At 45.4% G+C, this 15,754-nt stretch overlaps 2 protein-coding genes across 2 annotated transcripts in view; one reads left to right on the plus strand and one right to left on the minus strand.

The window, feature by feature from the left end:
* The window catches only part of LOC139380657 (collagen alpha-2(IV) chain-like), a 113,796-nt gene extending 110,512 nt beyond the window's left edge, over positions 1-3,284 (minus strand). The window contains exons 1-3 of the mRNA XM_071123559.1: positions 3,046-3,284; positions 2,560-2,696; positions 2,412-2,463 (exon numbers count right to left, since the gene is read on the minus strand). Of these exons, the coding sequence (XP_070979660.1) occupies positions 2,412-2,463; positions 2,560-2,627 (120 nt within the window). The 5' untranslated portion in view covers positions 2,628-2,696; positions 3,046-3,284. The remainder of the gene's footprint in view (positions 1-2,411; positions 2,464-2,559; positions 2,697-3,045) is intronic.
* Positions 3,285-3,289: 5 nt separating this feature from the next.
* LOC139380658 (collagen alpha-1(IV) chain-like) overlaps positions 3,290-15,754 on the plus strand; it is a 55,326-nt gene continuing 42,861 nt past the window's right edge. Inside the window, exon 1 of the mRNA XM_071123560.1 lies at positions 3,290-3,561. Coding sequence (XP_070979661.1) covers positions 3,490-3,561 — 72 coding nt within the window. The 5' untranslated portion in view covers positions 3,290-3,489. The remainder of the gene's footprint in view (positions 3,562-15,754) is intronic.

Consider the following 15,754-nt stretch of genomic DNA (forward strand, 5'->3'; position numbering starts at 1 on the left):
GGGTGATTGTGGAGGCCAGGTCATCTGATGCAGCACTCCATCACTCTCCTTCTTGGTAAAATAGCTCTTACACAGCCTGGAGATGTTTTGGGTCATTGTCCTGTTGAAAAACAAATGATTGTCCCACTAAGCGCAAACCAGTCTGGATGGCGTATCGCTGCTGAATGCTGTGGTAGTCATGCTGGTTAAGTGTGCCTTGAATTCTAAATAAATCACAGACAGTGTCACCAGCAAAGCACCCCCACACCATCACACCTCCTCCTCCATGCTTCACGGTGAGAAACACACATGCAGAGATCATTCGTTCACCACCTCTGCGTCTCACAAAGACACAGCAGTTAGAACCAAAAATCTCACACTAGGACTCATCAGACCAAAGGACAGATTTCCACCGGTCTAATGTCCATTGCTCGTGTTTCTTTGCTCAAACAAGTCTCTTCTTATTATTGGTGTCCTTTAGTAGTGGTTTCTTTGCAGAAATTTGACCATGAAGGCCTGATTCACACAGTCTCCTCTGATCAGTTGATGTTGAGACGTGTCTGTTACTTGAACTCTGTGAAGCATTTAATTGGGCTGCAATTTCTGAGGCTGGTAAATCTAATGAACTTATCCTCTGCAGCAGAGGTAACTCTGAGTCTTCCTTTCCTGTGGCGGTTCTCATGAGAGTCAGTTTCATCATAGCGCTTGATGGTTTTTGCGACTGCACTTGAAGAAACTTTAATAGTTCTTGGCATTTTCCGCATTGACTGACCTTCATGTCTTAAAGTAATGATGGACTGTCTTTTCCCTTTCTTTATTTTAGCTGTTCTTGCCATAATACGGACTTGGTCTTTTACCATCTTCTGTATACCACCCCTACCTTGTCACAACACAACTGGGCTAATAAAAACAACTCTGAAAAAAATGAATAACAATGTGCACATTTTATGGACATTTTAAAAAGTGTGTAATTATTACATTTTTATGAATTTGATATTCAAAATGTTTCTAGTAAGTGAATATCTCAGAAATAAATTAGTGAGTTGTCATCACTGTGTATTTTTTTAAACATTAAATAAGAACTTATCAACAAAAAAATTGCCCTGCCTCAACTATGTTTTTCACCTACTGTACCCATTGACTGTAATGCCATTTGAAAAAAAGATTTACTTCCTGAAGACCACTACAGTGGACAATTTTTTTTTTCGTAACATGTTTTTTTTCTCACCCCAAACACTTTGACTTGTGTTACTTAAAAACAGAAGTGGGGGGTGGTCTCAGGAGGTTATCAAATCTGACTTATCTATGTGGCCTTCTATGGAAATTGTCTTTTTGGGCCTCATTTTGAGCAGTCGAAACCGTGCGTCTAGACTGGAACCTGCCCCTTGGTTCATGCAGGAACCAATGGCATACTCGAGGGGGGCGTTCCTGCAAATGGAATGCCTATATGCAGGAACGCCCGCAATTGCGGGCTGCAACTATTACCTAGAAATGCTCGAGTTGAGCTGACACGCCCACTGCCCGTAGAAAATCTGCATCCATAACCGTAAATGTACATGTGCACACAACTGTCCCCTCAAAACATATTTATTAGCTGAATGTGTGCTTGGAACTTGAACCTATGCGCAATCGGCCTACTGTACCCTCTTACAGGCTGACCACACTGCTCGCGTTGCGTGCGCGAGAGTTGCAAAATACATTTTGAAATCTATGTTATTCAATTATTGCACCCACACTGCTCCCGTAACGAGTGTCTGCGTTGCCAAGGGATAAAATAGAAATCAGTTCTATTTCTGACGCAGATCGCGCTGCAAGTCCTGCCTCTACCATCTCCTCATTGGTTTATAGAAGCAGGTACCATCTCCTCATTGGTTTCACCCACGTGGGTGACTGAAAGACGAACAAGGTCAGTGGTGGTAATGCACCTAATTTATGAAAGTTGCCAACTTTGCATATAAAGTCAAGAGAAGAAAAGGCCTGGAAGGAGGAGAGAAGACTAGAAATGATTCGGTTGATTGTTTTATGTATGGATTAATTGGCGGAGTAGAGGACCTTGTGCATTTCAGGTAAAATAACAACTCAATGTTTATATCCCAGGACAAATTAGCTAGCAACAGCAAGCTAGCTAAATAGGACAAATTAACTAGCAAGTGCAAGCTAACTAGCTAAATTGCCATAAATGTTTAATGCTTTTCGACCTGTCACCAAATTAATATAATTGGTTAAGAATTTGTTTTGATATTTTAACCTGCGTGTCGTGATCGCGTTTGGTTTAGGGGTACAAAATAAATATATGCATGATGGCGCATGCGCGCAGCCGGTTTCGGTTCCGTGTTATGCATATGCTAATAGCGCAATTTAAACCATTCAAATGTTAGGTCGACGACTTGTCAACAATACTCCCCCCATGATGAGTTGAAAATAAAACTTACTGCGTCAACTCCTGATGCTAGGATGGCCACAGAAAGACATAGAAACAGAAACCTACAAGAAAGGGGAGAGTATTACACATTTAATATACACTTTACACGGACAATTGCTTCACATAACCGGGCCCACTGAGCACACAATGTCACTTACTTCAGGCTCTTCAGTTCAATCCGGTGTCTTGTCTGCATTGTCCCGCTCATCCGAACTTCAAACTTCATTATTACTGCGCCTATCTTCTTCTCCAGGTGCGACTACCCTAATGCATATCGGGTGGGCCACGAACGAAACTGAGACAAAAAAAATTCAATTTATTTGTTGAACTGGACATTATAAAATTACATTTAGAATATAAAAATGTTTGACACCGTTCGCCCCACGCGTGCGTAAACGTTTGTGAAAGGTACCTATTTTTGGTGGACAATATCAATGAATTGATTTACACATGATATTCATATACAAATGGATGCAGTTAGAAATAGCCTTCAAGAATGGTTGGATTTGGAAAGCGACTTTGTAGGCTTTACGCCTGGGTTGTCATACCCCTGTAGGCTATTAACAATGGAAATGGCAAAACAACATAAGAACTCTAGTCTGTAGCTATTGAATGAGACAACAATTAGCACAAAAAGCACTTACAGTCGTTGTGTGCACTCTTCCTGGGACGTGTTGCGCTGTCGGGGAAGAGTCTCACGGCAAGAACTCAAATCACCGCACAGTTGTCCCGGTCGCCCGCTCACCACACTATCCTCAAATATACAGACAAAATTACCAAAAGACTGAGGGCAGTCTTTATCCTGTCTTTATCCTAACAGTCAAAAGTTGAAGTGGTCCTTTGTAACAGGGCTGTGTCCGTGCGTATGGGTGAGGGTGGTCGTTAATAGGGGTTGGGGTGGACGAGAAACAAGAGCAAGTTGCATTGCTCAGAAGCTCACAACGTCTTGGGCAAAGATGCAGCCCAACGCACTGCACATGATCTGCTGGTGATCTACATTCCCCCTGAAGAACAATAACGTTTCAACAAGTGGTCTTTAGTGAGCATTCGGCACAGTTGTACATACGTTTCCATTGCACCCCATCTCAATGATGGTCCATAGTGGTACGCTGGTTCTGTTGGTGGCTGTATCCTACACGATATTTCGGACAGAGGCTAAGGTAAGGGCAATTTAACTAACTTTTTTAATTAACATGTACAAACTGTATTATGTTACTACTATCTATGTGTCAACTTGAGAAGTAGGCTATAAATTGTGTGTTTAGAGTTTGTCGTTTAGTGAGGCACACTCATGGTGAGCTCCATGTCTCTCCAAGACTCCGCAGTGACCAGTGAGTGCGTGTGTTATGTTGTAAAATGTATTGAAACTTATCCATTTCTAATATTGCAATATATAGAGCTATGCAGTAGTTGTGAAAATAGCCAAACATTGTCATGTCCAAACTCAGGGTAGCAAATTCTTAGGACTTATCACCATTTATCAGGATCATATTGGACATCCAATGAATGCTTCAGAATTACAATTAAAAACATAGACAGATTTTCTTTGGATTTTTATGTAAAAAAACAAACACAATTTAAATATGTGCTCCGAATATATAAACATATTAATTATATTTTGGTTATTAAAATACTTACATTAGACATCATGATACTCTGAATGTAATTGATTCACTTTCACAATACATGCTGCTCTGATTTATTCTGGCATCCTACCTCCAGAGCAAGGCAGCATGGTCAGTCACAGGGTTCAATGTGGGTCTGAGAATCTCTACAGAGACATTATTCTGTTAGGAACGTTCTGTTCTGTCTGTTTTTGACAGTAGCTTACATGCAGCTCAGTGACGAGTAAAACTGTATTTCATATTACAGTAAACCTAATGTAATATAAATACGGTATCATTATTTAGATATCAGTCACATTAAAAGATCATTCAAAAGGTTCAATAAATAAGCAATAAAATCAGTCAAAGGAAAAAGGGGGAGAAGGGAAATCAATGCATATTTCTTGCATGTTTGCTTTCATTTCGCAGTGTGAGTGAATCTAGCTTGAGATTGGGGTTTTTGCTTGAGTGGTTGGTCTGGTTATATGGTTGACAGTCTGTCTGTGTCCTTTTGTTGGGACAGGAGAAGGGGTGGGGTCTGGGCTCGCAGCAGTTGGGTAGGGTGGCAGTTAGTTTGGCCACTGCTGTATCCAGGGTTGGCGAAGGGGTTGATGCTGGGTCTGGTGTTTGGACTGGGCCCCCGAGAACCAGGATCCAGGAAAACAAGGGGCTGCTGCAGGTGCTGGGTCGGGATCTGGGTCTGTAGAGCAGGGGGAAGGACAACCTGAGGAGCAAACAGACACACAAGGAAGCCCTAGACCCGGAGATCAGTGGTGGCATTTCCCTTTGGCCTGCTCTCTCCGGGTGAAGGTCTGATGTTTGGTCTCATCTGGTGGTCTGGTGCTGGGACTGGTACTGGATATCGGGAACTGGGTTGGTGCTGGTATTGTGACTGGGCCTGCAGAGGGGAGGAAGAACAACCTGATGATTAAGCAGGCACACAAGGAAGCCTACAAGGTAACAGGGACACAGGCACTCCCCTGTGGTCCGCCCACTCCGGGTGAAGGTCTGATGTTTGGTCCCTCCGCTGCACCTTGTCTGGTGGTCTGCTGCTGGGACAGGTACTGGAAACCGGGAACTGGGCAGAGGGGAGGAAGGTCAATGATGGCACTCCCCTGTGGTCTGCCTTCTCCGGGTGAAGGTTAGATGTTTGGTGTTCCGACTTGGCCTCCAGAGGGGAGGAAGGACAACCTGATGATCAAGCAAGCACACAAGGGAGCCCCTAGACCTGGAGGTCAGTGGTGGTACTCCCCTGTGGTCTGCTCCCTCTGGGTGAAGAATAGATGTTTGATCCTTCCTCTGCGCCTCGTCTGGTGTTTTAGTGCTGGGACTGGTGCTGGATCTGCAGAGGGGAGGAAGGACAACCTCAGAGTGAGCAGACACACCTGGAAGCCAGTGACTCGGAGGTTAATGGAGGCAGTCCCCTGTGGGGACCCCCAAGGGGTGCTTGCTTTTTTGTTTTGTTGCCCAAGCCCTACACAGCGGATTCAAATAAGCAACTAATCATCAAGCTTTGAGTATTTGAGTCTTCTGTGTTGTGCTAGGGCAAAAAAATGTAATGTGCACCTCTTGCGGTCCTGAAGACCGAGTTTGGGAAACACTGCTTTAAGGGTTTCCTTCCTCAGCGCCCTTGTTGTGGTGGTGTTCTCTGAGTCTGGTCTGGTCTCTCCTTCTGTTGAACTGCTCCGGATGGTTGGCGGTTGTATGGTCCTGGTCTGGATGGTGGCCTGAGAAGGGCAGATGGGGAAAAAAGTAGGGGAAGAGGGCTCTGGGCCAGGGGGTAGAGGAAGTAAAGCCAAGCCACGGCAGCGTGTGAATATGTACTGTATGTTCATATGGCATACCTACTTCTGTATCTCTGTGCTTTTTTAATAGTTTGTAAATTAACTCTAAGCTTTCAGAAATGTATTTAACTATATAGAAGCCTGTGATCAGTTAATTTGTGTGTCAGTGTATATCTATATCAGCTGCAAGTGTCTGCACCATCCAACACTTCACTTCCCTACACTGACAGACAGCTCACATTGCATTTCTCTGTTACCTCTTAAATGTCCAGTGTGTCTTTTATCACAGCCCGGCTGTGCTCTGGTAATGTGTAGAGAATGCTGAACATGCAGCCCCCTCACCTCCCCTCCCATCCATAGGGACATGTCTATACATTTTCATTAGCTGGGAAGGCAGTGGTATATGGATGGTTAGGAGAGTATCACTGTCAAGACATAGACTGTTTGGACAGGTTGACTGGAGCCATAACTCCCCCATCTACATGAAAGAAGGTTTAGAAAGGATAGAGGGCAGACATGTACATCAATTACAGTGTTATTAGTCTATTAGTACTTAAAGGGATACTTCAGGGTTCTGGCCCTTTATCTACTACCCCAGAGTCAGATGAACGCATCCAGTATGAAGTTAAAGGTAGTTTAGCACAATTCCTGGATGTCTATGGTATCTGCTAGCATGCTAGCAGTTACCACAGACTTTGTCATTGAGCTACCGCTAGTTAGCAACTTCCTTCAAACTGAATGGAGAGACATAAAAATGGTGTCCACGAGTTCATCTGACTCTGGGGAAGTAGATAAAGGGCCTCATTGCCAACATCCTGAAGTATCCCTTTAACACTGCATTTACATTTTTGATAAGAAGAAATAAGTAAATCTGTCCCACAGATTGATCACTGTGTGTGTGTGTGTTTGTAGCACACGTGCATGTGGGTTTGTAGCAAGGTTATTATAATTTTGTGATTCAATATTTGTTTTTATTTCTATTAGTTAGATTTGTATTTTAAATGCAGTTGCAGTTAGTTTTCAGACTTGATTTACTCGTTTTTGTTTAGTTTCTTTGTGATACATATATTTAGATTGTTTTTAGTGTTGGGGACAGAAAATAGCTTATGCATGGGGGGGCTAGGAGTCATTTATGCGTTGTAGGCCTATAGTTCATTTTTTGGGATGTCACTTCTTGCCACTTGCAGTCAGTTAAAGTAATAAGGTGATGGGCCAAGATCATAGACTTGGATAGATATAACATCTCTGTATCTGTGTCATAATGGCGTCTGGGGAGCCATTGAGGCCATCTCATCATGAAATAGTACATTTTCTTCTTCACAAGTAAAATTAATTGGCTGATCCCTCCTGATGACCCATCTGTCACCACTCATGCCAACCAGGTCATCAGGAGGGATCAGCCAATGATCAGCCAAAAACACAGACTTTTGGTCACTATAGGACTCCACACAACTCCATGGCCAGGACATAGGTTTGGTTAGGTTTAAATTATAAAGCAATCTTAATGTGACTTGGATTCAAAGGATAAGTTCCTAGACTGGTGCAAGAAATATGGTGCAAGGAAACTCTTTGCCCATGTTTACACCAATCCAATGCTTTTTTAAACGTTGGTAGTAGATGTAAGAATAATCAGGTTCAACAAATGAAGTCATGGCACATTTAACATGTTTCTGTAATATTAATCATGTATCACTGACTAACCTCTTCGGGTTAATAACAACAGCTGCAGCAAAAACATAATCAACACAACACTTCTTCACAAATCTATCAGTTGACAGCCAGCCAGCTTGTGTGTGTGTTTTCTGTTCAACCAAACAAGATGTTCTGGTTTATCTTCAAGCAGACCCTGAGTTCCAGAGAGGTGGTCCTTTGTTTTCTCAAGACTGATGACAGGCTGAATATTCCCTCCACGAACGCTTGGGATGACCTCAGACACAATATTTGGTGTGAATATTTGGTGCGAGGAAGCTATAATTCTGAATAACTGTGGTCGAGATGCTTGCTGAATTCAACGTGCTGGCATCTTGTGGGATTCCTGCTGCTTTCACGGCTGTACTCTCTGATTTGCTAAAGTACACAAGACTCTGCTTCCCTCATCAGTGGCTCCATCTCTGTTGAGCAAAGTGCCAGAGACGCACTTGGGTCCATATGGCAAGCTGCTGCAGGGGTTGGATCGAAGTTGGCTGCCAGAGAATTCTGTATGCATGCGAAGCGCTCACACAGTGACTTCAGGAGGACCTGTGCCAACTGTTTTGCAACAGTAGATGACTGCAAGTGTGCCTCAAGGTTGAGAAGACACGGCACCACATCAGACAGATTGAAGTTGGTCGGTGTGGATTGCGAACGGCTTCAGCAACTTCACAAGCTGCGCTAGCTTAGCCGAGTCGCTGGTCAGCAAGTTGGTCGGAGTGGATTGCGAACAGCTCTAGCAGCTTCTCAAGTTGCTCTAGCTTGGCCCAGTTGCGCTCTGTGCTCATCCTCTGATTTCTTTCCTGTTAGCTAGTGATAGTGATGCACAAGCTAGACCAATTTGAAACAACAGCATCTACTGATCACATCAAAAAAATATACCTCCAATAGAGCATGTTGGGAAATATGATAATGGCTTAACTTTTGCTTTTGGCTTAACACTGGTTATTAACACTAACACATTGGTTATTTTACACAAATGAGTGTTAACTTACACTTACAGAGTTCATTTAACACCTGAAACTAAAAATGTTACACTGAAAACTTTCCCAGAAATACTCATGTTGGAATTCTGGTCTGTGATTGAGAACGACTGATAAACAGAGAAGAGAGAAGAGAGGGAGGAAGAAGAGGATGAGGGGAGCTTGGAGAAAAACATGTATGCTAGAAGTTTCCTATGAGCCTAAAAAAATATCTAGAGAAATAATGAGTTAGCGCTGATGTACTTGCTAGTTAAGTGAATGAACCGTAAAACCACAACTAACCACAAGGCATACCATGCTAATATGGGCCTTTTTAAATCAGCGTGTGTGTGTGTTTGGAAGGAGGACAGTAGGACACCGTACATCTGGACAGACTACCCCCCAGAGATTTAGAGGGCTGAGGAGAGGTGGAAGAGGGAGAGGGGTGGCGAAAGGAAAGGGGAAGGAAAAGTGAACGTGGGTGTGAGGAAAAACATTTGGCAGAACGTTTTGTGTTCTGTTGAATTTGATAGTGTTGCTGATTGGATGACACCATGGGAATCGAGAAAGACAGAGCTAGAAAGAGTGAGGGAGAGAGTGAAGAGTTGCAACATTTTCTGCTCATCTGGATCTGCGGTATGGATTTACGTAAAGTGTTCCGACCCACCCGCGGGAGCTGTGTTTGGATCAACAGCAGGAAGCTTGTGATCCCGGCAGATGTTCTCTCCATACGCCCGTCGAGAATAACATAGTCAATAGATAAACAGATTTCTGTCTGAGGAACATTGGGCCTTTCAAAACAATTACGTATTTAGGATGCTCTATTTTGGGGTTGAAAAAAAGCGACCTGGCCTGAAATATTGTGCCATAAGTTTGTCTTTCTCTCACGTGTGTGTGTCCTGCCTTTAGGTTAATGTAAGTCCTGTGATACTGGTCAGTGGCTTGGCTGTACTCCAGCTGTGTTCTTTTTTTCCTGCGTGTGTTTATCGCTTGTTTCTTGAGAGGGACAAGACCTTGCTACTTCCGTGCCTCCGGTTTGGTCTCCCTCATAATCAGTGGGGCTAACACACACGCATATACTTCCAAATCCTCTCTCCCTGGGCGGTCATGGTCAGTCAGGCCAGTGAGTCATCAGTCTCAGGAGGATGAACAGATTACTGGGTGGAAAAGATGTGTGTGTGTGGGATGGGGGGATTGGGAGAGTGGTGGGAATTGAAGATGAACTCCTCCTCTTGATTTCTAGTTTTTCCTCCTGTTTGGATCATGGTGTTCCCGAGGTCTTCCCAAGGGAGGAAGGCTGGAATGCCGAGAGGGAGGTAACGGCACTTACTGTTGTTTATCTTCCTGCTCCACCGTGTGTGTGTGTGTGTGTGTGTGTGTGTGTGTGTGTGATTGTTTGCTAATGTGGATTGTTGGTTGAGAAGATCAGGATTTTAGGTCACTGGGGAACTAACCTCCAACAGACAGTATTAATATTATTTGGGGAATTTTATTAGTCGTAATGTACGGGATACATATGCTATACACCGTCCAAAGAAATGCTTACACACAGGTCACAGAAACAGCATATGCCTGACACCTGACTCCCCCATTGTAAAAATGCCTACATTTGTAGGAGGTGTTCGTGTGTGTAGTGTATGTGTTTTCATAGGGATCCCTGGGTGGGCTACTCCCAAGTTAATGCTCCTCTGCCCTCATTCTTCGAGTGTGTCAGGTATGCCCCTCTGTGTGTGTTCCTTCTCTGTGCCAGGCAGGGAGAGGATTAGATGATGGATAAGCACAGCGAAACCCCTCTATTCAGCCTGGTTTAAAGCTCAGTCTGATCTGCCATGGTACCAATAAAGCACATCTAGTTTTTTTCCTCTGTCTCTCTCCCACACAGACTGACAATAGAAATACCTGCCTCTCTGTCTTCTCCCACATTATTAACTCTATACAGTTTATCAGTAATGTATTTAATATCACATATCCCAACTGCAGATCCACTCCATATGCAATTGGCCTTATCCATAGGATTCCATACTCTATAAGATCCACTATGCCAACAGAATGAAGGTCCACTCTGTTTACATGAGGCCTAGTCTGTAAGCTCAGCTATCCCAACAGAGTGGTTAGAGTGAACACGTCCCAAGGTATTGTGTTGACATTTATGGGTGAAGTGGGTGAAACCTAATCCTCAGCTGTAGTTAGTGTGTAACGATGTAATACATCCCCTCGTCTGACACTTGGGCAGCAGAAAGGGTGGGGGTGTAAGGAGAGAGGGAAGGAGTAGGGGGATGTAGGGGAAGAAAAGGGTAATTGAGAGAGAGAGACTTTAGTCAAGCTCTTTGGGTCTTGACCTAGTCTACTAGCCCCCCGGTCATCCCTCCCCCCTTGCCTCAGCCCTCTCTGGTGCTCTGCTGGTGATTATAAGGAGGCTGATGACTTAACTAGATCTGTTAAGCAATGTTCTGTGTTTTCACCTATTCTGCCACGCTCTGTCATTTTTAGACCCCATAGGTCACCCCAGCCTCTACTTACTAGAGCAGATATGGAGACCAGACCAGGATAAGGTTCAGGGGTCACAGTAACATCATTTATGAATCAGGCGGAATTGAAATGGATGTCTTAGAGTTACATGTGAGTAGCTCGGGGAAGCTTTTGTTATTGGAGTCGGTGACCAGGTCAGTAAATGGAAAGCACTGTTTGTGTAATTGTGTGTGTGAGTGTGTCAGACGGATGGGTATTTGAACTGGCCTAAGAAGGGAACATTTGCTTAGTTTGTGTCCAGTCTCTAACACAACTTAGGACCTTTCCATGGCAACTATCAAAATTCACGTCGGTCATGAGCCATTCCTCTTTGATGTTCTGTTATAAATAATACTTTTTCAAATGTTACAGATAAACATCACGTCTGTTTCTCCTCTGCCCCACATCTCCCATCAGTTTAGTTCATGACTGGCTTATTATCTATGTTGTGTGTTTCTAGAACACATTGGCTAGGTCTTAAGTCATTAACCTGTGACATTATTAAGTAGTTGTAACCTTTTCATGCTCTTTAGGGAATGTGAAGGTCATGGCTCATCATTAGGGATATTTCGCTGTTACCTTTCAACTTTCAGAATCACCAGTCAGATTCCCAGGCTCTATCTTTTTTTTGTAATTTAGCAGACACTTATACAGTGCATACATTTTCATTCTTTTTTTGGACTGATCCCCCATGGGAATCAAACCCACAACCCTGGCGCTACACAGGACTAAATATCACCATACGAATTAAATCAAATGAATAGAATCTTTCTGGCTGCACAGATTTGTAATGCCTGCCTTACACAGCACATACTGTTCTGTTGATGAATTGACAGCTGTCTGGATGTCTTTCTTGAGATCTGTCCTTCATAAGCCAGCACTCTGTTTCTGTTTTGTTTTTGGCTTGTTTGTGCAGCTGTTTGTCTGTGAAGCTCAGAGAATGCAGTGAATAAGGAGGGAGTGATAACTTACACACACACACACATACACACAACCCCCTACGCCCCACACCCCTCACGTGTGTAACTGGGCCACATGGTGAGCTCATGGGGTTAGCCCAGGGTTAGCGGTTTAGGTTCAAACGGGGAGGACCAGAGGTGAACCTCCTGACTTTCTGTCCCCTCTGAGAGAAATGTTTCCCCTGTCCCTCCCTTCCCCTCTGAGAGAGAGAATTTCCCCCTGTCCCTCCCTTCCCCTCTGAGAGAGATGTTTCCCCTGTCCCCCCCCCTTCCCCTCTGAGAGAGATAATTTCCCCCTGTCCCTCCCTTCCCCTCTGAGAGAGAAGTTTCCCCCTGTCCCTCCCTTCCCCTCTGAGAGAGAAGTTTCCCCCTGTCCCTCCCTTCCCCTCTGAGAGAGAAGTTTCCCCCTGTCCCTCCCTTCCCCTCTGAGAGAGAAGTTTCCCCCTGTCCCCCAATTCCCCTCTGAGAGAGAAGTTTCCCCCTGTCCCTCCCTTCCCCTCTGAGAGAGATGTTTCCCCCTGTCCCCCAATTCCCCTCTGAGAGAGATGTTTCCCCCTGTCCCCCCCTTCCCCTCTGAGAGAGATGTCCCCCCTTCCCCTCTGAGAGAGATGTCCCCCTCTTCCCCTCTGAGAGAGATGTCCCCCCCTTCCCCTCTGAGAGAGATGTTTCCCCCTGTCCCCCCCTTCCCCTCTGAGAGAGATGTCCCCCCCTTCCCCTCTGAGAGAGATGTCCCCCCCTTCCCCTCTGAGAGAGATAATTTCCCCCTGTCCCTCACTTCCCCTCTGAGAGAGATAATTTCCCCCTGTCCCTCCCTTCCCCTCTGAGAGAGATGTTTCCCCCTGTCCCTCCCTTCCCCTCTGAGAGGGATGTTTCCCCCTGTCCCTCCCTTCCCCTCTGAGAGAGATGTTTCCCCCTGTCCCTCCCTTCCCCTCTGAGAGAGATGTTTCCCCCTGTCCCTCCCTTCCCCTCTGAGAGAGATAGTTTCCCCCTGTCCCTCCCTTCCCCTCTGAGAGAGATAGTTTCCCCCTGTCCCTCCCTTCCCCTCTGAGAGAGATAGTTTCCCCCTGTCCCTCCCTTCCCCTCTGAGAGAGAAGTTTCCCCCTGTCCCTCCCTTCCCCTCTGAGAGAGATAATTTCCCCTTCCTTCACCCTCCATGACTGGGCCCCTTCAAGTAGCTTTGTCCCTTCAATATAATTGTTATTACCATTAGTCCATTATGTTGCTTTGGGGGCCTTTGCCACGCCTAAAACACTGTTTTCCCTTAAAAAATAATGGGAAACGCTGTAAGTTGTGTGTTAAAGCTGAGGTGAGGTTGGATGGACATAGACACACCTAAAGTAGAAAAGAGTCAAATCATCTCCATGTTTTGTCAGTGTTATGTTTTATGTCTAGAAAAATAGAGCAACATTTATAATTTTGCTGTACAGAACATGTGGATACTGATACATGTTGAAAGGTCTGCTAGTGTAATATGGTTTAGTGGTCACCCCTCATATCCTCTCCCTTCTGTTGTCTGGACCATAAGGTCACACACTCAAGCCTGACTGGTATATGGTTACTGTACTTTGCAACACACACACACACACACACACACACACACACACACACACACACACACACACACACACACACACACACACACACACACACACACACACAGGTGTATAGTTACTTTACCATACATCAGAGATGTTATTAGTTCTTATGGAAGCATGGTGATTTGTGAGAGCAGATTCCTGTTATGGTCCTTCTCTCTGTCATGTGAGTGACTGTAGGCTCTAATTCACACGACCTGAGAACGCTGACGTAGCCATGACTGGTTCTTTATTCTGCTTTCCTTAAAGAACAGCTGCTCGATTCATTTCTCTCAACGTTGCCCTACTTTTTGTTGTTGCCCCGTCGGCTTATTGGACTATTCATTTATTCAGCTTGATATGATTGTATTATATTGCAGATTTCCTGAGCGCTCTGTGGTGGTGTCTGACAAGCTAAGCCAGTCATATGATTGTATATACTTACTTTATATCTCAATCTCTGACCATGTACAGTATTGTCTTATAATAGATGCATTGTTGAGCCAGTGTGAAGGCAGATTTATCATTTTAACTGAACCTAGATCAGAGACACTCATCAAACCCTGTCATCTCTATTCCCATCGCCTTCAACAAAGAACAGGCATGAGAACAGTGGTGCATGTCAGTTGTAGTGGGCTCTAATGTCATAATGTAGGGTTGTAGACTGGGTGTATGTGATCACTAGGGCCGGGACGATATACTAGGGCTGGGAATTGCCAGGGACCTCACGATATGATATTATCACGATACTTAGGTGCCAATCTCGCAGCTCACGATTCTGTATGTATTGTGATTTGATGTTCAAAACATATTTCTCTGTATGTCTGCTGCAGAGAGACATGAGCATGAGAATTTATTTTGATCAGTCATTGCAATAAAAGCAAGGTGTGGACTCGAGTCACATGACTTGGATTCGAGTCTGACTCGTGTCACAAATGTGATGACTTGACTTGATAGAAAATAAAACAACTTGAGACTTGACTTGAAGCCTTGCAAAAAAAAGCACTTGCAAAAAAAATAAATGGATTGGCTAGTGAAATGCACACTCTGCCCTCTGATTGGACCAGAAATCTATCAATCAACAAAGGTCTGGTGAACTACATTAGCGCAGTGAGAAGGTTTTGGGGGAGTCCTGTGAAAGTGAGGGGGAAAAGACATAAAAAATTCATACATCGGAGGTGTACAGTTCATTCGGAAAGTACTCAGATCGCTTTACTTTGTCCACATTTTGTTACGTTACAATGTTATTCTAAAATGGATTACATTTTTCCCTCATCAATCTACAAACAATACCCCATAATGCAACGCTCGTCTGATGAAGAAGGAATGGACCAAAGCGCAGCGTGGTACGTGTTCATGATATTTATTGCAATCTGAACAATAGAACAAAAATAACAAAGCGAGAAACGAACAGTTCTGTAAGGTAATTAAAACTATACAGAAAACATAGAAATAAAGAAACTAGAATGCCCACCCTAGTGACAACCTGGCCTAACCAAAATAGAGAATAAAAACCTCTCTATGGCCAGGGCGTGACAGTACCCCACCCCCAAAGGTGCGGACTCCGGCTGCAAAACCTGACTCTAAAGGGGAGGGTCCGGGTGGGCCTCCTTAATGGCGGCAACTCCTCCGCTTCTGGCTCCCCCCACTTTGGTGGCGCCTCTGGTGCGGGGACCCTCGCCACCGACCCCGGACTGGGGACCCTCGCCGCCGACCCCGGACTGGGGACCCTCGTAGCGGGCCCCGGACTGGGCACCCTCGTTGCGGGCCCCGGACTGAGCACCCTCGTTGCGGGCCCCGGACTGGGCGCTGGAGGGAGGAGACGCAGAGACAGCCTGGTGCGTGGGGCTGCCACAGGGCTGGGGAGACCTACAGGAGGCCTGGTCCTTAGAGGAGGCACAGGAAGAACCGGGCTGTGGGGGAGATCTGGTGCGCAGCCTTGGCACCACTCCTCCAGGCTGAATGCCCACTTTAGCCCGGCACCTCCAGAGTGCAGGCACAGGTCGAACCGGGCTGTGGGGGAGCACTGGAGATCTGGTGCTTACCACTCGCACCTCTCCACTTGGCCGAATGCCCACTTTAGCCCGGCACGGGCGGAGTGCAGGCATAGGACGCACTGAGCAGTCACAGCGCACCGGAGACACAGTGCGCAGAGCCGGCGCAGGATACCCTGGGCCGAAACGGCGCACCGGAGACCAAGCGCGCTGAGCTGCCACAATCTGCCCTGGCTGGATGCCCACTCTAGCGTGGAACTTGCGGAGGGCTGGCATATA

This window comes from Oncorhynchus clarkii, chromosome 22 (genome assembly GCF_045791955.1).
Source record: "Oncorhynchus clarkii lewisi isolate Uvic-CL-2024 chromosome 22, UVic_Ocla_1.0, whole genome shotgun sequence".
Lineage (NCBI taxonomy): Eukaryota > Metazoa > Chordata > Actinopteri > Salmoniformes > Salmonidae > Oncorhynchus > Oncorhynchus clarkii.